Raw genomic sequence first — 24,712 nt, forward strand, 5'->3', positions numbered from 1 at the left:
TCTAAATTATGCAATCAAATTGTAAAGGCTTTCTACGGAAAGGCTTAGATTGCAATCTGTCCAGATTTTGACTAGTCTTGCTGGTGCCCTTCTTGTCCCAGCTTAAAGCAAAATAGAGGGCAGAGCACCAGGCATCCCAAAACATCACCCCCGGTGGCGGGGGGTGGCAGTAGCTGGACATTTAAACAAGATTTGTGTTTCAGAGTAATTCCTCTGAATTTCAGAGCTGCTGTAATGCAGCAGCTAAGAATGTGGATGTTGTGCATGGAAACACCTGGTTAAAATCACCTCCCTCAGCTATCTCTCAGGGTGGGTAACTGGGAGAAAAAAATGTGATAATGGGTCTCTCATTCTCTCTCTCTCTTTTCTATACAAATGAGTTTTGTAAGGATCGTATTTTTAAACATATATTTCATTTTCTTTATTCTTTTTCTCTTTTGACACATTGCTTTTTAATTATATTTTTATAAATGTTCCTAAATTCTAAATTATTTGTATAGAAATACAAAGATGGCTTGTAAGATGCAGGGCCTGAGCTTGGAACAACTGGACCAGACCTCCTTATTTGCAGGAGTTCACATGGTGGAATGGAAGAACAAAGGCTTAATAACCCTTCTTCCAAAAGTGAGGGGGAATGGCCTACTGTAGCTAAGCCTGGCAGGACAGCCCACTCTATGGTCTTAACCCCTTCCATGCATTAATTAGACTTAAGCATGTTGGTTATATGAGGCTGGATATCCCACAATTACGTTAGAAGTTGCCTTGTATCAGGTCAAGCTGTTTGTCCAAGGCCAGTATTGTTCTCTATCTTGACTAGTTGCATTTCTCCAAGAGATCTATCCCATCTCTTGATTTTTTTCATGTATGTATTTTTACGGGAGATGGCAGGTATTGAACTCACAATCTTCTGCATGCTTGCAAAGCAGGCACTGTACCATTGAGCTAAGTGACAAGCATTATTATTTATTTCTAGCACTCAGCCGATCAGTTACCCAGCATTTAAAATAGGACTGCATACCGTTTAATAATATTTCTATTTAGTTAAAAATAATGATAGGATCAGTCTGACAGCAAAATTAGTGCCTGCTCTGGACTGTGTCAATCCTGTGGCTAATTCAATTGCTAAGGGCAGGTTAGAAAAAGTTCTTCAGAGACCACAAAACAAACAGAAACATTGACTGAATCAAAAAAAACTGTGCCAAGTATGCTAGATTTTTTTTTTTTAAAAAAAAGGCACACAGACAGTGAGTAAATTGATATTTATGCTAAGCATTGCCAAAGGCACAGTTTGAAAAGCCCGTCATTCATGAATGAGAAACTGCAAAGGCACATATAAAAAGCAAGTATATTTAGCGGGTTGAATTGCATCATACACGATCAACTGGAAAATATTTTAGTTCTTCTAGGATGTTGCCTTTGACATTTCAACAAAATGTAAGGTCACTAAAACAAGGCTGCATTTTGGTTGCACATTCTATTCACGGAGCAGAAATATAAAATCCTCGTGATAAAATGTGGCTGTAATTTTCCTTCCGTTTCACATTATTCTGAATGTGTGTAGCGGTCCTTGGTAAACACTTTTAGGAAAGAATTCAGTGGGCTGCTGAAATCTAATATCTCAGGATATTGGGGCAAAGCCATCCACGGTTTAATGGATGTTCAATGTGGTCCAATGTCTAGCACGTTGGATTTTGGTCAAAAGAAAGTGTTTGTGAACTCAATGGGCATGATTAGGAATGCCATGATTCATCAAGATTCACATTCTCATCTGTACAAAAGTAATAACTGCCGTTCACATAAGATATTTTCAGGATCACTAATGTTGGTTACAAATCTAACAACAACAAAATGTATGCTCAACCCCTAGCAGGAGTGTTTCTGCTCAGGATTCTTGCCAACAAGGCAGCAGCAGATGATGGAGTAAGTCAGCAGTGCTTTCCAAGCCTCTGTATATCTGGTTGGGAGAGGAGCAGCAGCAGCAGCAAGGTCAGTGCAGTGCAAACACACCAGTGGGAGAACTGGATCGGCTCTGCCAGTGCATTTGCACTGCACCAACAACATGCCCACCACTTCCCAGCCTGCAGCAGAAATGGGAGCAACCAGAGATCAAGTGAGTGGCACCTCCCTGCCACCCACTTTTGTCTCCAAGGTACAGTGGTACCTTGGGTTACATACATTTCATGTTACATACGCTTCAGGTTACAGACTCCACTAACCCAGAAATAATACCCCGGGTTAAGAACTTTGCTTCAGGATGAGAACAGAAATCGTGCTCCAGTGGTGCGGCAGCTGCGGGAGGCCCCATTAGCTAAAGTGGTGCTTCAGATTAAGAACAGTTTCAGGTTAAGAATGGACCTCCGGAATGAATTAAGTATGTAACCAGAGGTACCACTGTACTATCAGTTGTGGAGGCCTAAAGGAAAACATTCCATTTCTCACGTCTCCATTTCCAATTTTCTTTCTCAATTGACACTCAACCATCTGCGACTACAGAGCATGCTCAGTACTTACTTGGGATTTGTTGTTTTTTGTTATTTTCCGGGGGGGGGGCATTGCTCCCTTAGATTTTTTTTGTTTAACAAAATGTACTTCTGCAAAACTCAGGATTTCTCACAGCATACCTCTCTTTTGTTTCACGGGGGCCCCATTTTGTCCCCAATCCTTTTGGCATTCACCGCTTGAGTTCACTATCTGAGAGAATGATGTTCCGATTCACCTGTGCTAGGTAAGATAGACATCCTGCACTTTGTCGATTCCATAACATTGCTTCCTTTGTGGAAGATAGTCCCAGTGAAAAATATTTGGACACGAGGAAACCACTACTAGTTCCCACTCAATTCTCACAGAAGTAGCAAAATTTATGGCCGGTATGGCAATAATCAAATGGCCTTCTGAATAACATGATCCATGTTTAGGCTGCAAATTTGGGGTGGGGCATTTCTCCCATTTGAACAGGGGGTGGTAGCAGAGTTAGTTTATTTGTTCATTTTAAAAAAACCAAACTTTTAACTTCAACTTTATGCCATCACCACCAGAGGTGGCAGCAGTGCCAACAACAGGGCCCCATTCCCTGTGACCCAGTGACCATCTTCTTAATTCTAAAGTCCTCTCCTCACCCCCCAAAAATCCAAATTCTGTTCCTGCTCAGAGAGAATCACTTAAACAATTAACACAGGTAATATTTTTGCATTATCTTAGCCAAAAGGCTGAGAAGCCATCACTTGAGCTATATTTTCAGACAACCATCATCTCAACCCTAGTAGACAGGTCTCTTTCACCTTCAATAGCTGTGTAGAAGAAGAAGAAAGAAAGCTTATATGACTGAGTTACAGCAACACCTGTAGAAATTCTCTCTTCTACACAACTATTAAAAGCGCACATTAGGGACAAAGGGAAGGTCTACAGTGAAGCGTCAGCAGTGAAGATCTCTTGAGCAAAAATGTAAAGGGTGTCAAGGATGAGTCAAGAGAGTTGGGGGGGGGTGCAGGAATCCAAGCCATTCATCTGCAAATGTTAAGAATGAGTAAGAAGTGAGATAGTTACAGGTTATTCAAGAGGCAGTTATACTTGAAGACAACTCAGGTAATCAGGGCTACAGCCTTAGGAGGGTATGCAGCGGGGGCCAACTGCCCTCCTTTGGCATTACACTATGTTAAGAAAAATGGCTAATCCTACAGCCAAGGTGGTGACACAAATCCCACAGCAATCTGTCAGAAGCAAGGGCCTTGGATCAAACCTTCGCATGTCTGACACTGGGCTCCCCTCAACACCCTCTGCTTGCACTTTAAGCTGCCTGCTGCACTGTGATTCTGTATAGCAGAATTCAGCAGGCAACAACTGCTTCCTGGCCCAGGGAACGGGAGCCACATTTGTTTCTGATTTGATGTCAAAGTTCTTTTTTTTTTGTCCATGTATTTTATATTTTATGGGGTGTGTGTTTTATTTAAAAAATAGTTCTCTGCACCACCCGGATAAGGTTTTGTTAATGAGTGGTCTAAAAATGTTGTCAATAACTAATAAGTTCTGGGATCTTCCCTGCTTTCCTTTTCCTTTTTTTGTTAATGCAAGATGGATTGAAATTATACGGGGTGGGGGTGGGGGTGGGGGAGAGTACAGGCAAGAGAGAAGCCTTAAGAGAAAGCTTATAGGTCATCAACATGTTAATTCTCCTTCACATTTCTGAAGTAATGCCGGTAGAAGAGAAAGGAAGATATGATGTGTGGTTATTGTTATTTCACACCTTGCAAAAGCAATTGCCATAACAAATAATAATAATAATAATAATAATAATAATAATAATAATAATAATAATAATAATAATATCATCTTAACTAGGGATGCCTGAGGAATTTGTCCTGATCAGCTTCTCTTTGCCCCTCTTTGCCTCATAGAGCTACAATTCCCAGAATTCCATGGAAAGAAGGACTGACTGTTAACCACTCTGAGAATTGTAACTCTAGGAAGGGAATGGGACTTTCCTAAGAACTCTCAGCACTCTTTAACAAATTAAACTTCCCAAGATTTTTTGGGGGACTCTTTGAAGTGGTATGATTCTGCTTTAACTTTATAGTGCAGACAGGGTTTCAGAACAAACTTGTGGAAATATGGATATGGCTAACTTAGGTCCACTTATTACTGTGAGTAGAAATTGTTTGAAAGCAATCAGTTGGCTTTATATTATAGCTTATGTCGTAATGCTTTCGTAATTTTTAATTTCTTCATATACTGCCCTGAAATTGATTCCTGGATGACAGGCAGTTTGCTTTTGAGAGAGAGAAAGTGTGTGTGTGTGTGTGTGTGTGTGTGTGTGTGTGTGTATGTGCGCAGAAGACAGTTTTTGTTTGCATTTCTGAACTCTGAGACCTCTACTGAGACTTTTCTGGGGATTACTTTGAAATCTGCCCAGGCGGGCATCTTCACTCTTCCCATTCCTTCTCATCCTGTACATCTTTAAATAAACAGACTGTTTTTGTTTTTCTTCTTTGATAACGAGACTATGCACTCTGTGGTTTCCCAGCTCCAAATGAAAGAGAACTGATGCAGCCAAACTGTCCCACTGTTTAAGGAAGGGCAGAGGAACAGCAGGAGCACATTCCAAGGATCAAGTAGCTCCATGGTTGATCACTGCTTGCAGCTACCTTCTGAAATGTCACACACATATTCCGAGGCTCAGCAGATGAGATGGTAAACACATTTAGCTGTAAGTGGGAGGACTCACATGTTGGAATTCATAAGATAGATGAATGAATGCTGCCTACAGTGGAAGATCTTGGGGTTTCAAATTTCACTGACCACCCAAACATTCAATTCAGCAGGGTGGCCCTCTACCATGGGGATGGCATACATCTTTCCAATGAGGGGAACGATGTTTAGCTGGCGGACATTTCTGTGGGGATTAGGGATTGGTTACAGGTCTGAGGGTATTGGCGGTGAGCTTTGCTCGAGTGGCAGTTAGGCATTGGTCAAGGTATTGTTATATAGATGAATGGGGGGGAGGAGCGCCATCACCTCCCCCAGTTATTAAAGGGTAGTCCGGTAAAGGACTCTGGGGGAGCATGGCCCCGTCTGAAGCCTATGGAGGCCAGGGCCCAAGGCACGCCCCCAAGCGGTGACCCCAGGGGAATGCCTAGTTGATGTGCATCAGTAGGACTCCCCCTACTGGTGGTTAACCCTTCCCGGCCTTCAGGCAGACAGACTGATTAGATTAGTTGATTAGATTAGGACCAATGCCTAAGCCAATACCGCTCATCACCTGTAATCAATAAAGTTGTGGCCAATTTTAGCTCATTAACCTTAATAATGGTGTCTCGTGTCTTTATTTCTACTGGGGTGAGGCGGGAACTCGCCACGCAACACTTGCAGTGCCTCCAATGCTCTGCTCCCAGTGTGACCAAACCAGTTGTGCTCCCCTTAATCTGCCTCTGCTGCCCATAGAAAACTAGATGTCAAAGGAACCTGTTCTAGCCTAGCTTTACTCCAACTAGTCCAACCCCTAGTTGTCTATGTGCAGGGATTTTGTTGCTACGTTGAGCTTTTTTGCAGAGGGGAACATTCAACCATAGAAATTCAGATGGAGTCTGGAATGAAGTTTGCCACCTCATCTGCTGTTTGTGACAACTGGGCCCAAAACCATTTCCCAGGTTGATAGAAATATGAAAGAGATAGGACCATATTATTCATTATTCATGATAAAATTAGTATTCATTTGATTGATTTGATTTCTTTCCCACTCCAGCCTGTGGGCTCAGAGCTGTTCACAGCAAGGTTGTTTCTTTTTTTCATATTTACTGCAGGTGTGAGTTAACAATACATTTAGGACGTTTATATTTTTTATATTAATTCAGTATTTATTATGCTATATTAATTAACAAATATTCTAAATTAACTCAAACCTACACTAAAGATTAATTTGCACTATGACTTTCATTATAAAGTTCCCTTGGAAGACATTTTTACTTGCATTTAGCGGGAAGGTAGGAAATAATAAATGTGCTTTCCTTTCGCTGGCTCGCTATGTTCCGTTAAAACAAATTGCATTTCTAAGCAGGTACTGCAGGCAAGGTTGAACTGGAAGCAGGGATGGCCAGTGTGATGATGTAGCCTATAGCTCCCATCATCTCTTACCGTTGACCACACAGGCTGTAGCTGTTGGGAGATGGGGTCCACAACTTCTGGAGAACATCATGGTGTTATCTTTGAATAAAAAGTCACAGGAAGCTTCCTTATACTGAATCAGACCCTTGGTCCATTTAGCTCAGCATGGTCTACACTGATGGCAGTGGCTCACCAGCACTTCAGACTGTGTCCATGACTAGTGCATTCAGAAACATTGGGAGCCATGGAAACTTGCATTTCCCTTGGTCCCAACATCCTTGGACACATTCATGGATAGCTCAGTTGATTAGAGCATGGTGCTGTTAGCACCAAAGTTGCAGGCTCAATCGCCCTAAGGGACAGCTGCATATTCCTGCATTGCAGGGGGTTGGACTAGAATCACTAAATGGTCCTCATGGTCCCTTTCCAACTCTATGTCTATGATTCTAGATGAGCTTTAGCCTTTTTCTTTTGCCAGGAATGGAGCCTTCCCTGCTTTCTCAGTGGCAGTGTAGTGTGCCAAAAAAAATCCACAGCAAGTCTTTGGTCTCAAGGTCTGACACACAGAAATGTCGTCGCTAAGCACCAAGGCTTGAAGACACATCAGGCTCAGTCTGGATTACAAGTGACTGCCCCAAATTGGGTTTGAAATCCTGGAAAGGAATTGCAGGGAAGTTGTACAATGCTTCCTGCGTAACTCCCAATAATACAGTTGAAGGGGAGGGAATTGTCCCAGTTCCAGCTGCAGAAACAATTTGCATAAACCCTCCATGCGATTTCCTTTTCTAACATGACATCAGAACGGTGGAAACGTATTTCCTCTCCTGTCACTTTTTTGGGGGGAACATCTGAAGTTACAATAAGGCTACGTATGTGTTCCTAGTAGGGCTCCAGTCCTGATGAGTATTGCACATGGATGGGCGTTTTGATATAAACTTCAGGACGAAGAAAACCTGGCATTCTTTGATGAAACACGATATTTCCATTGTGACCTCATGCTTTCTTTACCAGAGAGAAAAGCACATTTATATGACACAACCTGATCAACATGTAGTCCCAATGGAAAGGACTGGTTTCTTCATTAAATCCTCATCTTGGGAGCACCACTTCTCAACTTCAAAAGAGACTGAATTGTAGGGAATATGCCAAGTGGAAAAAGTATCTTCTCTCGCTTTGAAAGTGCATTATTTTCTGGGTATTGCAAGAGGGAAAATATTCTGAACTGCCCATTCGACTTTGCTTTTGCAAAGGTTTCTTATAAGAAACATGCTTAAGACAGAAGACAATCTAATATAAGGTTTTTTTTAAAGGATGTGGAGTTACTAAACAATTCAAAATGGGTTTTATATACTAGTCTATGTGTGATAGGATTGCCATATATAAAAAGAGGACAGCTTGAGCCGCTGCTAGTCTGAGCAAGGGAAAGAGGCGCGGCACAGACAACAAACCCAGACATTTCCTTTAAAATGTAAAAATCCGCCCGGATGAGTATGTTGGCCCCCCAAAACAGGACATGTCAGGGTTTACCCTGACATATGGCAACTCTAAGATGTGACAGCATGTGAGGGAGAGGAGGGTTGTCTTGCAGCATGCAATTAGTGTAATTTTTTTTTGGGGGGGGTTATGTCTGAACATCCACACAGAGTGCTTGCTCCTTACATTATGATTATGGTGGAGAGAAAACATAAGACGACAAGCACAAGCTTAATTTGAGGGTGATAATAAGGTTGCCTGCACAGACCTACCTGGACACTAAGATCAAGATCAGAGGTCCTCCTGGCTGTGCGACAAGCTGCAGATATCCCTCTAGGAACAACTAGGAAAAGGGTCTTTTCTGTGATGCCAACCATACTCTGGAATGACCTCCCCCCCCCCCCCGAAATAGGACATGGACTGACTTGGATACAATTTCAGCACTTGCCTAAAGGCTATCTTGTTCACCGTGGCCTTTGCTGGATGTTGATGTTGTAGAATTTTAAGTAATTTTCCTGATTGCTTCATTCAACTTGAGTTTAATTTCATTCGCATATTTTGCATTGCACTTTATGATATTACTGTACAGCACTGTGCAATGCCCACATAACAGGCAGTATTCAAGCATATTAATAAATAAATGATAAAGCATGCTCAAAGTTAATTGTTGCATGCTTCTGTTTTCTGCCATTTTCTATGGTGGGGGAATGGTCATATATTAGGGATACTTGAGGTATCTAATCTTTGCAAATTCCAGTGCTAACCAACCTGATCCAAACATCTCAGAGTAATTTGGAGATTTCAGTGTTGCCATCCACCAGATTTCACACTTCTCTGAGTGTTGTGGCATAGTTCTTGGCTCAAAACGTATCAAAATCCATGCAGAAATGCGTATTTTGATAGAAAATACATTTTTGCATACATATTGGAATGCAATTTTAGTGCAGTTTTTATATAATAATAATAATAACAATTATGACATATTAATATGGAAATGGTCAGGAGAGACTTATGAGCAAAGATGTGCAGAAGTTGCATGGACTTCAAAAAGACTGAACCACCCATCACCCTAGGTGGAGAAACAGCTGCTATTTCTGTCTATGGCAGCCTTTTCCAAACTGGTGCCCTCCACATGGTTGGACTACAACTCCTATCAGACCCTGCCAGCATCAGGAATGATCAGGGATGATGGGAGTTGTAGTCCAAAACATCTGGCCAGCACTAGCTTGGGGAATGTGAGGATACATAATGAGTAACAGCAAAGGGCAACATGCGCCTATGGCATATCCCTGTCACTCTAATTACATACCAGCAATTTTACAGACTTCTTCTAATGTTCTGGTTTGACCATTTGGGGGGGGGGGAAGTTGCAAATAGCAGATGATACTGAATTTTGGAAATGTTTGGAATTAGCAATGGATTTGGATTCTGACTGAATCATGACAGGGCTGCCCCAGGAACACATATTTATGAATAAAGTCATCCAGCGTGCAAAGTCCTAGATAACAGAGAAGACAGAAGGCAGACTTTTGTAAGACCAAACGAAAATTAGATCAAAACTGATGGGATTCACCTATTCGTATTTGCCACAGACTTTAGGCAAGTTTCTGAAAGAGGGGCCCCTTTCAGCCGATTGCCTCCCTGCTATTCCAGGTGGCACAACTCTGAGGCAAAATCCTTATCACGTTAAATAATTTGAGGCAAAGCTGCATTGAAGAGGTCAGTTCTCAAGGACTGTACCAAAATCAATGGTTACTGGAATATTTATGAGTTTCATTACTCTAATTGCCCCTGGGAAACACACTAAAATGCTTTCCTAACTAGAAAGTTTATTATCTCTACAGATTTCAGCCCTGCAGGTACAGCTAAATCCTGCGTGCCAGACATGAAAACGGTGCCTCATACAATCTGTGTCTCAAAGGAAGCATAGATTTAGCAAGTCAGCAAGTCTTTGGAGGGGGGGGAGGAGCAAATTAGCATCGTAAAAAAATAAAATAAAATGATGCACAGAGTTCCTCAAGAGAGTACGGCTAGGGCTTCGCTTGGATCTTCTCTTCTAAAAAGTATTTCATTTAAAAGCATCTCTTTTATTTCTTTTGCATAATCCTTGCAGTTGGGATCCGGCCAAAACAAATGCAGCAGAGCTCCCATTTGGGAGCAATTTCTCCATCTCCAGTCAGGCTGTGAGATTTATGAGGCTGTGGGATACCGTTCCAAGCAAAGAACTGAAGGGCCTTTGCTATGAGGCCTTTTCGAAGCAGACTGGACTGCTCAAGAGAATATATTCTACGGGGAACAATCCAACTTTGAGTAGGCCAGGAGGGTACATGACTAAATAGGTCTCCCCCCCCCCCCACATCTCCAGCTTCTGAAATGTGATTTGTCTGGACACAGTTCAGCACATTTGAGTTTACAGTGCAGAGGGAATATTTACAAAAGTCGATGTTGAGATTTCCCCCTCAATAGGCTTCTAAGGGAGAGAGAGGCTCACAGTCATTCAAAAGATTATTATTATGAGGAGCAGGAGTAGGATTCCTTTTAACCTGGAAAAGTAGGGTGTGCTGCACAGCTGCCATACTATAAATGAGATAAAGAGGGCAGGACGGCACGTTCCTCATTCTGTGCACCAAATCTTACTTCAGCACAGGTGATGAAGCAGAGTTCTCCACTACACCCTAGAACAACAACTGGCTTGGGGGCTGCAGGACAGATCACACGGCACAAAATTTCTTGCCACATTTTTGCCCCTCAGAATTTGCCACCTGAGGCAGATACCTCAGTCTGTCTCATGGAAAGGCCGGTCCTGCTACTAATCTGTTGACCAATATGATAGTTAAAATAAATAAAATGCCTGCTAGTTGCACACCCCTCTTGCATCCTGCCCTTACTGAGGTCTGAAGGCACAGTCAGAACCTCCAAGTGTCCAGATTTTCCATGGACAGTCCCGGAATTACAGAAGCCATCCCGGTTTCTGATTTGATCCCAGAACGTCACAGTTTTCCTTTCTCCTCTCCTCGTCTCAGAGAACACATAAAAATGGTGGGTGTGTATGTGTAGGTGCAAAAACGGAGTCCTGTTTATACTGAAAACAAAATTCCTGCACCAAATGAAGGCATACAAAGCCCTTCCTATAATTTCACAGGAAAAGGTAACAAATCCACTTTAAATTCTTTCACTACAATGTGTTAGCAGCCAGCCATTTTTTAAGGAAACATGTGGTGTGTTTATTCTTTTATTTTAAAGGGATCCTTACACTGTCTACTCAGACGTAAGTCCCCCTGTATTCAATATAAAATAAAATAAAAACATAGCAATGGTTATCCTGAATTCCTTGTCAAACCAGAATTTCTCTGGTTTATGCAGTGATGTTTGAAATGTACATAGATCTGCGCCAGATTTTTGGCAGTTTAATGAGCCATAAACCTAATTCTCAGTGTGACAGCCTGTCATTAGCAAGGATTTTTCTATACTCACTTTTTGTTTTGTTTATTAATAGTCAAATAATAATTTTATCAATTAATTCCACTCAGTACTTCCTCAAATGGTATTACACAAAGCCTTCAGATCACGTCAATCAGATTCACACGTCAAATAGATGTACAGAAGCACAAGTGACCATGCTTATAATTTTGGTGCATCAGCTGTAAGGTGAAAAGCAAAGATGCATCAATCTAGTGAGATTCATAAGCCTCAGGTGATTCTGGAGCTCATTAATATGCCCACAAGGGGACCATCAATCCCACTCTGTGCATTAATGCAGAAGTAAATATTTGGCTTGTGGGCTCTAGGACTCTTAGTATATTAGCTCCTTAGTATACCATCTCAGTTATCCACTATAATGGCTCGTATGGGGAATGGCCGTAGCTTAGTGGTTGTGCCTATTCTTTGCTTGTAGAAGATCCCAGCTGCAATCTTGACAACTCTAGTTCAGACTTGGGAAAACTCCTGTCTGAAAGCTCCAGAAGATGGCTAATAGAACTGAGCTACATGGACCAATTGTCTGGCTTTCTACGAGGCAGCAAGTAGTCCTCTTTCTCATTTCCTCCCTCATCCTTCATCTGTAGAGACCCTTCTCCATCACCAACATCTTCCTTGCCTTTCAGCTTCTTTCCACACTATGAGGACCTCATGGTCTTCTAGCACTTGAACACTGACCAAGCCAAAAGATAGCCAAGGCCAACTCCTTCAGATGTTGTGGTATTCACAAGGGCTTTTTTTCCCTTTGTGATGAAGATTGCCCCAATGAAAGTCTCAGCCAACGGGTTTTCCAGTGCATTCTCAGTCACTACCATAGTCACTGTATAGAAAGCCATCACTCGGACGCAGACTGTACCAATTGCTGCGTGTGCACAGCTCAGTAAACTCAGCTGGTGAGTGCCAACAGCACTGCAGCCAAAACAAGGCTACTAATAAACAAGGCAGAGACACCTGCATGCCTAGGGAAAGTTCAAAGTTTGCAAGAATAATATATATATAATACAACTATAATAACCCAAAACAATCTAAAGAAGAATGAGCATGCTCACCAGCCACAGAATGGTGGGGTAAGTGAAAACGTCAGGCAGAGGATGGAATGGACAGAAGCATTCACACCACAACATTGCATTACAGATGCTAATTGTCTTTTACTAAAGTATTTACTATGTTTGTGGTATGGTTTTTTTTGTTTTCTTTTGCAATTCTCCAAGCCCAGGGCCACGTCTTGGGAAGATCAGAATTGCACATTCGAGCTGCAAAATTTGACCCCTGTGGTTGTGTACAAGACCAGAGCAAGGCTGAAACATTGCTGCATGAGTAGGTGCGGCAGCCCACAGCTCGAAGTGGGATGTTTCCATGCCTACCAAGCTGTGGTGTTTAGCAATGCGTCTGTTTGAAGAAGTGAGAAAATGCTAAGGGACATTTGGGGGAAGTCAGAATGCCTTGAATCAGGCATTCACTGCCCCATGGCAAAATCCAAAAGCAGAGCACTGCTCTCTTGCTTGGCTGAGAGATGCATTCTGCAAGAAAGCTGGTATATACAAGGCTGCATATACAGGGGTAGGGGGAGAGAAATCCTATTCTTGCTGGTGACTGCTGGGCCCTCCTATATATTCACAAGACATGAAACTCAAGTTCTGTTGCAGTTCCCAACCTCTGGGTCCCCAGGTGTTGTTGGACTACAACTCCCATCATCCCTGAGCTATGGCCTTGCTAGCTAGGAATGATGGGAGCATAGCTGTCAGCTTTCAGATTTGAAAATAAGGGATCAGCAGCCTCAAAAATAAGGGATCAGCAGCCTCACCTGTCTACGGGATATCTAACAATCCGGGATAACAGCGGGAAACGGCGCTGGAATAAGGGAATTTCCCACCAAAAAAAGGGAAGGTTGACAGCTATGGATGGGAGTTGTAGTTCAACAACATCTGGGGACCCACAGGTTGAGAAAGGCTGATTTAGGGGAAAGCAAGCCTCTCATTTTTAATGTGGCAGGTAGATATTAAACAGAGCATGCCTTTTGAGATATGGAACTACAATTACGTGAATATTCTGTTGGTTGGACATTCCCCCTCCCCATCTGCAAAAGGCATGGGACAAAGTCTGTACAAATTTTACGCAAGTGCCCGATCTACGTACAGTATTCTGGCCCCAGAAAATCCTGTTGGCAGGCCTGTTGGCACTAAGCCTGATATAGGCCTAATCGCTGCTCCAGCTACAGGCTGGCATGGCTATCTGCCTTCAACCCCTACCCCACCCTTCTACTCCAGCTTACATGCATGGCAGGGCTGCGAATACAGTGATGGCCCTACCGTTTCTTAAAGCCCTGTGAGGCTGGGGAGGAGGAAAGCATTTGGTGTACTCTTTGTTAGCCCTTCCAAGCCACCACAAATTTCTGTCCAAGCAATCTGTGGCCGTTTGTGCAACTGAAGTAATCCAGCACCTGGCAAGCTCTTGCTCCCAGTTCTTCAAAATGCACCATGGAAATTACGGAGGTTTCATGGATAATAATAATAATAACTTTTTATTTATATCCCGCCCTCCCCAGCCGAAGCCGGGCTCAGGGCGGCTAACAACAATAAAATAATACAACATTCTAAAATCATTTCATTATAAAATTAATTCAATTCAAATTAATGGCAACCATTGGGCTAGAGTTCTGTGAAGATTGCCAAAGGAGGGGGTCAGGCTGTGCCCTGGCCAAAGGCCTGGTGGAACAGCTCTGTCTTGCAGGCCCTGTGGAAAGATGTCAGGTCCCGCAGGGCCCTAGTCTCTTGTGACAGAGCGTTCCACCAGATTGGAGCCACAGCCGAAAAAGCCCTGGCTCTAGTTGAGGTCAGCCTAACCTCTCTGTAGCCTGGGACCTCCAATATGTTTTTGTTTGAAGACCGTAAGTTCCTCTGTGGGACATACCAGGAGAGGCGGTCCTGTAGGTTCAAGGATATCGTGTTCCCTTCCAGCCTCGGTGCATTCAGAGAGGCAAAACACAGCGACAACCAACAGCAGTGCAGCAAGAGAATAGAGGTCCCATTGCCATATGCCAATGGCTGCTTATGTGTTAGAGGTAGACTGAGGTCATATCCAGGCATAAAGGCACTAATTGTGGTAGCCCCATCATATCTTATTCTGAGGTCAAGTATGCATGCTCCCAGCCACCCACTGCCTCATGTTGCTCACTGGAAAGGATCCAAGCTCTCTTCCCTCTCAACTGCAGTGGCTAATATCTACCCATCCCAGCACCTCACAGGCCACTTCTAATTCCTGCTTAATAAATTGTGTTGAAATTCATGTTGGGAAAATTCGAAGGATCAGTTTTGCGTCTCTAGAGACAAATAATCATAATAATTTATGGCTAGGCAGCTGGAAAACACAAGCACTTCACCTTCTAAACAAGAGTGGTTAAGTACAATTGTACCTTGGAAGTCAAACAGAATCCATTCCGGAAGTCCGTTCGATTTCCAAAGCATTCAAAAACCAAAGCGCGGCTTCTGATTGACTGCAGGAAGCTCCTGTCGGACATTTGGCTTCCAAAAGAATGTTAGAAAACCGGAACAGTCACTTCCGGGTTTTGATCGTTCGGGAGCCAAAACGTTCGAGAACCAAATGGTTCGAAAACCAAGGTATGACTGTACTGTATGGGAAGCCATGGAAGCCACTGTCAGAACACAAAAGCTTTCAGAAAGGTGGCTCTTAGGTGGTCTTGGGCATAGTCGAATAAACATTCTTGTAAAAACCTTATGCTAGGACTCATCAGTCTGGCCTTCACGGTGTGGGGGACATTGGGCAAAGCATGTCACATGCATGATGTCACACATGTGCAATGCATGATACACACAATCTTGGTGGCAACCCAGCACCTCTGTCTAGCGCATGAGGATAGTGAATGTACACCTACTTTAGCTAATGAAAAAGAAAGGTATTACTCAAGATTAAATGTCTTTAGTGATATAGGTGAACAGAACCGTACTCTTCAATGGAACTAGTGATGTATCACTGTTCTTTTAGAAACAATCTATAGAAAGAAATGTTAAAACATGTGTCTGAGCATTTGAGACAGATGGCTAAGCACATGTATTAGTAAGGAAGGCATTATCTTTCACTGTAAACAAACTCTCCGATAGCATGAACCCAGCATACCAGTTAAATGCGCAATAAATCTAGTAGAACATGACTCATTACTCACCTCATCAACCTGAGGTTCCTGAGCTTGAGGAGCATTGGGCACAGGGGAACCACAGTCTGGGCTATAATGTTCACAATAGTCATAGGCTGCTCTGGGATCGCCGACAATCAACAGCTGCTGGATATCACCCTGCCGGGAAACATAAGAAGATTATAAATTAGCAACTCTTGCAGGTCACAGGGAGTAATGAAAAGGAATCCTTCTTCTCTGCAAAACAAGCCTGGTTAAGTAAGATGCATCGAACAGAGGTTTAATTATTCTGCAGAGCCCATTAATTTATCGGAGTAATTTATATTTGTCTATTATGGCTTCAACATGACTTGTTAATGGGTTTCGCTGTGTACAAATAGGTGTTTTATTGGGAGGTGAAATCATTTTGTGGCAAGAGCCAAATGTTTAAGCCTTTATGTACAAAGTGGATGTACGTAGGCTGCTGCTGTCTCTTCTTGTGATTTGATAAATGGTAACAATGCCACTCATATATTATCAGACAACTGGGATGAGAGGTGAGGCATTTTTGATGGCTGACTCTTTGGGCATGTAGAGAGTTTGAAGTTTAAGCAATTACATTTTTTAAGTATTCAAACTGGATTTTAAATAAACTGCAGCAGCATATTTAATAGCTGACGGCACGACTCCACCAATGTCAGGCACATCAAACAGCACAATCTTATATATGCCTACTCAGAAATAAGGCCTACTAAGTTCAGTGGGGCTTCCTCTCAGATAAGTGGTTAAACGAGCGATGCCTAAATCCCACTAACTTTAAGGAGAAACAGTTAAGCATATTCACCTGAAAGAAAGAAAAAGTTAACCCCAATTTTTCAGAATAATTAAGCTTCTCTTCTTCCTGTTAAAATCTGTTGGGTTCACTTGGGTTGAAACATATTCTTATTTTGGAGAAACAGCAAATAACGAATAACAATATAGTACACACACAAAATGAAATTAGAAAATGAAAAGAATTGAAAATAAATAGCTAAATATTCCAGTTTTCCAGGCAAGGAAAATGAGTACAGGCAACAGCCGTTTTGTGCAGGGGTTGTGTTCCTGACCCATGTGTGCACTGGCAGAGCACATACAAGCCTGCTTTCCCCTGTTCCTTCCTCTTTTCCAGTATTTTGAATTGAAATATTTTGAACTGAAATCATACAAAAACCTCCTAATCCTGTTGAAAAGAAACGAATGCTTTCAACCCCTCATTTCCAGGGTTTTTGACTACCGTATTTTTTGCTCTATAAGACGCACCAGACCATAAGACGCACCTAGTTTTTGGAGGAGGAAAACAAGAAAAAAAATATTCTGAATCCCAGAAGCCAGAACAGCAAGAGGGATCACTGCGCAGTGAAAGCTGCAATCCCTCTTGCTGTTCTGGCTTCTGGGATAGCTGCGCAGCCTGCATTTGCTCCATAAGATGCACACACATTTCCCCTTACTTTTTAGGAGGGAAAAAGGGAGTCTTATAGAGCAAAAAATACGGTATATACACAGCAGCCACAAATTTATTTAGGGTGTGCTCACAAGTTTGTCTGTCTGTTTTTGTTCATTTCAAAGAAGGAAGGGGGCAGGATGACAAGACAGACAAATCGAGTCATACCTCAGGTTAAATATGTTTCAGGTTGAGCGTTTTCAGGTTATGCTCCGCGGCGACCTGGAAGTAACAGAACGCATTACTTCCGTGTTTCGCGGCTCACGCATGCGCTCAAAACGATGTCACGCGCATGCGCAGAAGTGGCGAAACGTGCAATCGCATGTTACGTTCTACTCAGGATGCGAACAGGGCTCTGGAACGGATCCCGTTCACATCCAGAGGTACCACTGTAAGGACAAGCAAAAGGTAAAAAGGCAAAAAGCTAACAAAACAGCCATAATACGAGAAGTCAGTAAGTCAAAACAGGAGAATTCTGCTGCAGAGAAAAAGACCTGTGCCAAACTGATTAGTGGCAGAGTAGATCTGGAGTGCTGTGGGCAGGATGACTCCTCCTCCTCCTTGTTTGTGCACCCCAAACATAGCCCCTGATCCATATATATATATATATATATATATATATATATATATATATATATATATAATGGCAACAAAGCCATAAGAAAGAGACAAATGCAGGCAGAAGAAAAAGGCTGGAATGGATCTGCAGCTTTTGCTTGTGGAAACGGGACTCTCCTCCTCCCTTGCTACAATAGCTGGAGTGAATCACCCCAGTGCCACTTCCAGAGCCAGGCAAAAGTTGCAGATTTCATATCCATTCCAGCAATTTTCTTCTGCCCCCCCTCTCTCCCCCCATTAGTTCCCTTGATACTAGATTATTATTTTTTTGAAACATTAGGATGTGCCTGGGCACACCCATGATGCCCAGTGTAGACTTGTACACCATGTACAATCCCACTCTCCCCACCCACCTTAACATCAATTCCATGTCTTGTGCATTGGTGTGCATTAATCCGTAGTGAATCAGCCACCCTAGTAGTGTGCCAGAACCTGTGATCCTAGTAATAGCTGCCAATATGCCACATGCAAAGCCCTCTTCACATTAACCTTTCTCTGTGTGGTCATGTAGCCATCATGTGGAGGAATTTAGACATGCACACCTGCCCTTCCAATTCTACAACTCTGTGATTCTATGATGAATCAAAATTAAATCATAAAACAAGGCAGGGACTGAATCACTGTCAACAACTGGCTTCAGTGCATTAAGTTCAGTGTTGGACTGTGGTCACAACAGCAACCAACCACCTATCACAAGTTAGGCTAGAGAAAGAGAATAATTTTTAAGAGAGCTGGACGTAGTTTTGCTTGCAATGTTGTGCAGAAGTCCAACATTCTGAATCGAAATGTGGCTGAAAGGGAGCGGATATAGGATGCATGCAGACACCAGAAGGAATAAACCCTCCTTCAACCTGCTTTCAACAGCCTTTTAAAAAGTTGTGATAATGACTGACACTTCCACTGCATGTTGTGGGAATATTAATGAAATTTTTACTTGCATATTAAAAACAGACTTAGCTTCGCTACAACACCAGAAAAGCAATGAAGAAATCAACCCCTGGGCTATTATTATGATTTGTTCTGTATTTAATCCTCTTGTTAATCGAGCGCATAGAAGACTAATGCTTTAATCTTATTTTACTTACACTGGTGCAATTGACTCACAGTTATTCCTATTACCCTTTCCCCCATTCGGATGTTTTATAATCTAATAATCATCCAGAAGCAACAGACAGTACTTTACAGTCACGCTTAAGATTCCTTGACTTTAATTATGTTTGCTTATGAATACTGCTTCGGCTGTTCCAAAGTGATGACTTTTAACACGATCATTCTTCCCCCCACCCCTTCCTTCACATTCACATACAGCTTCAGAAATATACATGAACTGAAGTGTAAAAGCTACAAGCCTCTGCTTGAACATTTTCTCCCTCTTTATTTTTAAAGGAGGAGGAGGAGGGGAAGGGGGTTGTAAGCTGCGATTCCTGCCCTTTTTTTTGCGGGCTGCTTGAATTTTTATTCATTGGGAACTAATCTGAAATTCCTAGGGGGCACGATTCAGGACACATCGCTCTGCTAGCATTGAAGCCAGCATTTAAAGTATGTGCAACCCTATGTGCAGGTTCACACATGCATTCTCATCCCTCAGCAACAACAGGGAGGTTCGCTCAAAGCCCCTCCTGTGCTGAGAGACTCTTGCTACACCTGGGCCAATGTGGGGCCCCTTTCCTGACCAAATGTGTAGCTGGTGGGGTTGCAGCTGTGCACTGTGACCCACGCACATTCTTCCAGCTCACGGAGGAGTCTGAATGAGTTCCCTTCATGGCGCCAAGTGATGGTGCCCACAGCAAAGAGGCAGTCACAAAAATAACACCACCGGCGTGTCTCACTCCCCCTCACCAACTGGCCCTCCCCGACCCCCCATTATTTTGTCCCACAGGGAATTTCCTGTCAGAAGAAGGGCAAACGCCGCCACCACCTCACCAAGGTGACGCAGCACACACAGTGCTGGATTTACGTATAAGCTAAACAAGCTATAGCTTAGGGCCCCACACTCTCTTGGGCCCCCCAAAAAATTTAAAGGAAAAAAACAACTGGATGTACATTTCCAAAATATAAGATAAAAAAACAAATGAAATAAAACCTACATACAGCAACAGTGCTTTGTGTTGTGTAGGCTGCTGTGATGTAAGTAATGGGTCCCGCCTGCTGGCCTGCTCCCTAAAATATCACTGGCTTGCTCATTTCTATATATAGGGTGCCTACATTCTGCACGGACTGGTTGCATGGCAACATATGCAAATGGATTTAGATACCTATTAGGTCCTTAAATTACTATATAGCATATATTCAACACACAAAAACAGCGACAATTTGTTGTTGACAAAGGACAGCTGGACATCTAAAGGGCCCCATTACCTTCAGTAGCTTAGGGCCTCATCAAACCTATATCCGGCCCCGAGCACACACATCCTCCACCAGTCCTGAGAGAATGCTTTAATCCCAATTTTATCTTATTCTTTGTGGATTTACAAAAAAGGAAAACACACACCGATAAATAATGTTTAGAAGGGCAAAGTTTAGGCATGGATGCACAAAGCATTAAAAAAAGGGGGGAATCAAGACTGCTTGCACTCTGCACCCTTTCATCCTGCCCTGAGAGGCCTTGCCCGCAGCCTCTCTGGGCAGGATGAAAGGGAGCAAGGTTGGGCTTCAGCTACCACAACCTCTCCTCCTCCTCGCTCACTCTCCAGCAGCCGCTACAAGCTTTCCAAGGGAGCGGTGGCCATGTAGAGACAATGGAGAGGCCAGAAGATGCTCCCTAACAGCCACTCAGGGCAAGCGCCAGCTTACCCTCCTCCCTTAGCTTGGCAGAAACAGCACTGGCGGGGGAAACAGGGACATTCTGGGATCAAATCAGAAGCCGGGAAAGCTTTCATAATTCTGGGATTGTCCCTGGGAAATCGGGACACTTGGAGGGTATTGAAATTTTGCATTGTGAGACTCCATACCCTCCAACATTTCACCAATGAAAACAGGGGCATCCTATTCCATAATACGGTGGTACCTCAGGTTACAGATGCTTCAGGTTACAGACGCTTCAGGTTACAGACTCTGCTAACCCAGAAATAGTACCTCGGGTTAAGAACTTTGCTTCAGGATGAGAACAGAAATTGCACAGCGGCTGCGCGGAGACAGCGGGAGGCTCCATTAGATAAAGTGGTACCTCAGGTTAAGAACAGTTTCAGGTTAAGAACGGACCTCCAGAACAAATTAAGTTCTTAACCTGAGATACCACTGTAAAAACAATAAGAACTTTTAGACCCCACGCATCTGACCAGGTTGCCACTCTGGGTGCCTTCCAGCACATATAAAACACAATTAAACATTAAAAAAAACTTCCTATGCAGGGCTGCCTTCAGATGGCTCAGGTAACTCCATATCCCCCAACATTTATCTGATGGAAATACTAACCCTACCATACCCTCCAACGGATCAAATCAGAAACTGGGATGGCATTTGGAAATCAGGGCGCCTCTGGAAAATAGGGACACCTGGAGGGTCTGAGGCTCCTGGTCTATATTCCTCTGCCCCATGCGGACAGCTGATTTAAACTTTTCAGCAAAAAATATGTCTATAATGCTGAACAAACACAGTCTCTTAATTTGCATGAAGGTGACCCGGAAACAACAACTAATCCAGAATGCGGCAGCTAGACCGGTGACTGGGGCGGCCACCGAGACCACATAACACCGGTCTTGAAAGACCTACATTGGCTCCCAGTATGTTTCCGAGCACAATTCAAACTGTTGGTGCTGACCTTTAAAGCCCTAAACGGCCTCGGTTCAGTATACCTGAAGGAGCGTCTCCACCCCCCATCTTTCAGCCCGGACACTGAGGTCCAGCTCCGAGGGCCTTCTAGCGGTTCCCTCACTGCAAGAAGCAAAGCTACAGGGAACCAGGCAGAGGGCCTTCTTGGTAGTGGCGCCCACCCTTTGGAACGCCCTTCCATCAGATGTCAAGGAAATAAACAACTACCTGACATTTAGAAGACATCTGAAGGCAGTCCTGTTCAGGAAAGTTTTTAATGTGTGACAATTTAATGTATTTTTAATCTTTGTTGGAAGCTGCCCATAGTGGCTGGGGAAACCCAGCCAGATGGGCGGGGTACAAATAATAAATTATTATTATATTATTATTATAAAGCCTTTGGGTGCATGCGACGAGGCCATATGGACTAGACCTGCTTGCTAGCACCATCCACTATTTGTACGCTCATTCAACAAGTGAGGCAGTTCTGTGCTCATACTGGTGTCCACACCAAGGGTTTCCCTACACGAGGAGGAATCTGCAGACCAGAATCTGCTCTTGCACGAAGGAGCCCTGCCTGTACAGACATTTCGTTTCATTGCTCATTTCACTTTTAGTTTGTATACCGCCATTCTCTATTACTATAATGAAGGCTGTTTACAAGCTGAAGAAACAACAACAGCAAAGTTGAAACATGTAATAACAATCTGATCCGATACAAAAAAGTCACAGTAACTTTAAAATAAATGACTTTTATCAAATGAAGCAATATAATCCATTAGACTAACTACAATAGTAAACAGTAAAATTAAATACCAGCAAATAATAATTAACAGCTATGTCCATCCCCACTTCATTGAACTGCTTCAATTATAACCATGCAAACTATTTTCTTTTTTTATTTTGTTTAAAACAACTACTTGCTTAGCCTTGAAATATATGCTAAACTGGAAGTATAAGTCTCTCTCTCTATATATTACCCCTGTCTCTATGTATTCATTGTTCTGGAATATTTCTCCTGGAATTTGGGTGTTTCACTTATTTTTCATACACAGAACAGGGATAATCAAAGCGGTGGCCTCCAGAACTTGCAAACCTTCAGATGTTGTCCTATCAGACCCAGGCAGTATCGCCAATGGTTAGAGATGGTGGGAATTGTAATTCAAAACATCTAGAAGGCACTACGTTGGCTATGCCTGTTCTAACATGATAAAAGGCCGCCTTTCAAAATACATGGAATCTAAATCAAACAGGATCTCCTGGGTGGAACCACTAAAGTGTTGAGCCTGGATAGCTCAGTCAGTAGAGCACGAGATTCTTAATCCCAGGGCTGTGGGTTTGAGCCCCACATGGGGTGAAAGATACCTGCATTGCAGGGGGTTGGACTAGATGATCCTCGTGGTCCCTGATTCTATGATTCCTATCAGAGATACAAGCAACTACTAAAGGTAAAGGTAAAGGGACCCCTGAGCATTAGGTCCAGTTGTGACCGACTCTGGGGTTGCGGCACTCATCTCCCTTTATTGGCCGAGGGAGCCGGTGTACAGTTTCCGGGTCATGTGGCCAGCATGACTACGCCGCTTCTGGTGAACTAGAGCAGCGCACAGAAACACCATTTACCTTCCCGCTGGAGTGGTACCTATTTATCTACTTGCACTTTGACGTGCTTTCGAACTGCTAGGTTGGCAGGAGCAGGGACCGATCAACGGGAGCTCACCCCGTTGCAAGGATTCAAACCGCTGACCTTCTGATCGGCAAATCCTAGGCTCTGTGGTTTAACCCACAGCGACACCCGCGTCCCTCCAAGCAACTACTAGCAATTAGTAAATTTATCAGATGGATTGATTGAGAACTATTCAGGTTTACTAACACTATTTAACTAAGCAGCTGCTGCGTTTCTTAAAAATAAACATATCTTTCTTTAAAATGCAAGTAGGTTATAAAAGTTGTAGCTGGAAAATGCTGTGTGTGAGAGGAGAGACGCCCCCTCTTAAGATGATGTTTGCTGTGACTAGAGATATTGCTCACACCCAATCAAGGCCCCAATAATAAATTGGCATGCCTGGTTACGTGCAGGTTGAGTTTTCTAAAAAGCCTTGAGGGACGTTTCAAGTGATTGATCTGTGGTTTAAAATGCCAGATTAGCTATCCTTCCCTGCTTCCTCAAAGCACAGGCAAATTCTTAGCTAGGGGAAGGGGTAGCAGGCAGCCGAGGGCTTGTTCAACACAGGAATGGCCAGATGGGAACTTCTCCTTGGGAGAATATGAAGGACAGAGGATTTTCCCCAACAGTGATGGGGGGGGGGGGCTTTGACTATGCCCAGTTTGCAGATTTGAAACTCCCCACATCAAATAATTGCTCCCCCATCTTTTGCAGAACTATTTTTTTCTGTATTTTTTCCTGTATTTACAGATTTTATGAACTGGCTGGCATTTCCTTAACTAAGTGACAGCCATGGTAAATATGAATAAAGATGCAAGACATCTCTGTTTGCAAGCAATCCATTTAATTCAGTTCCAAAACCCACAATGATCCTTTGATTTCATGGATATTATTATCCCCAGTAGTTTCATTTTAAAGTTTACCTAGCTCTTTGACAGTGACGTAGGGTGGGTTGCCAGCACCTGGGCCACGCAGATGGGGGGGGGGAGGAGAGGGAGGGAAACAGAGTACATATGTGCATTCAACTGCCTAACAGCAGCCACGTCACTCAGCATATCACAGTCACAGAGATATGAAAAGAAGAGTAGCTCCATTTTCTGGAGAGGTCACTTCATGGTTCGTATGAAGCAGCCATTTTTAAAGGAGCCCAGTGACTGAAGCATGCACCTGTATTGAGGCAGCACCAGGTGTTGAAATTTTGCCTGGAAAACAGGGACATTTGGAGGGTCTTTTCTCTCAAGTGTTGCATCCCCTTTGCGCAATGAGTTGGAACCCTTAAGCTGGCTGTGGGTGGGGCCAGAGACAAAATGGGCAGACACTGATCTTTAAAATTTCAGTGGCACACTGTGCAAGCCCAACATGTGGTGCCCCCCCCTTTCCCTCACCTTCCGTTCTGCTTAGTTCAGTTGTGAAGCTCTTCAGTGGCCTCTGTGTCAGCACTCAGTGTGGCAAAACCAGTCACTGTTATGTACTGAAGTTCTCACCCTGGGCCAGCAGGGGGATGCTGTAGACAGTTTTCACTCAGGCC

At 43.2% G+C, this 24,712-nt stretch overlaps 1 protein-coding gene across 4 annotated transcripts in view; it reads right to left on the bottom strand.

The window, feature by feature from the left end:
* Positions 1–24,712, bottom strand: part of COL11A1 (collagen type XI alpha 1 chain) — a 258,210-nt gene that overhangs the window by 165,806 nt on the left and 67,692 nt on the right. For all 4 annotated transcript variants that reach the window (XM_083743153.1, XM_083743154.1, XM_083743152.1 and 1 more), the window contains exon 5: positions 15,725–15,853. In XM_083743153.1, the coding sequence (XP_083599279.1) occupies positions 15,725–15,853 (129 nt within the window). The remainder of the gene's footprint in view (positions 1–15,724; positions 15,854–24,712) is intronic.

Source organism: Podarcis gaigeae, assembly GCF_964106915.1.
Source record: "Podarcis gaigeae genome assembly, chromosome: 6".
NCBI classification, from domain to species: Eukaryota; Metazoa; Chordata; class Lepidosauria; order Squamata; family Lacertidae; genus Podarcis; species Podarcis gaigeae.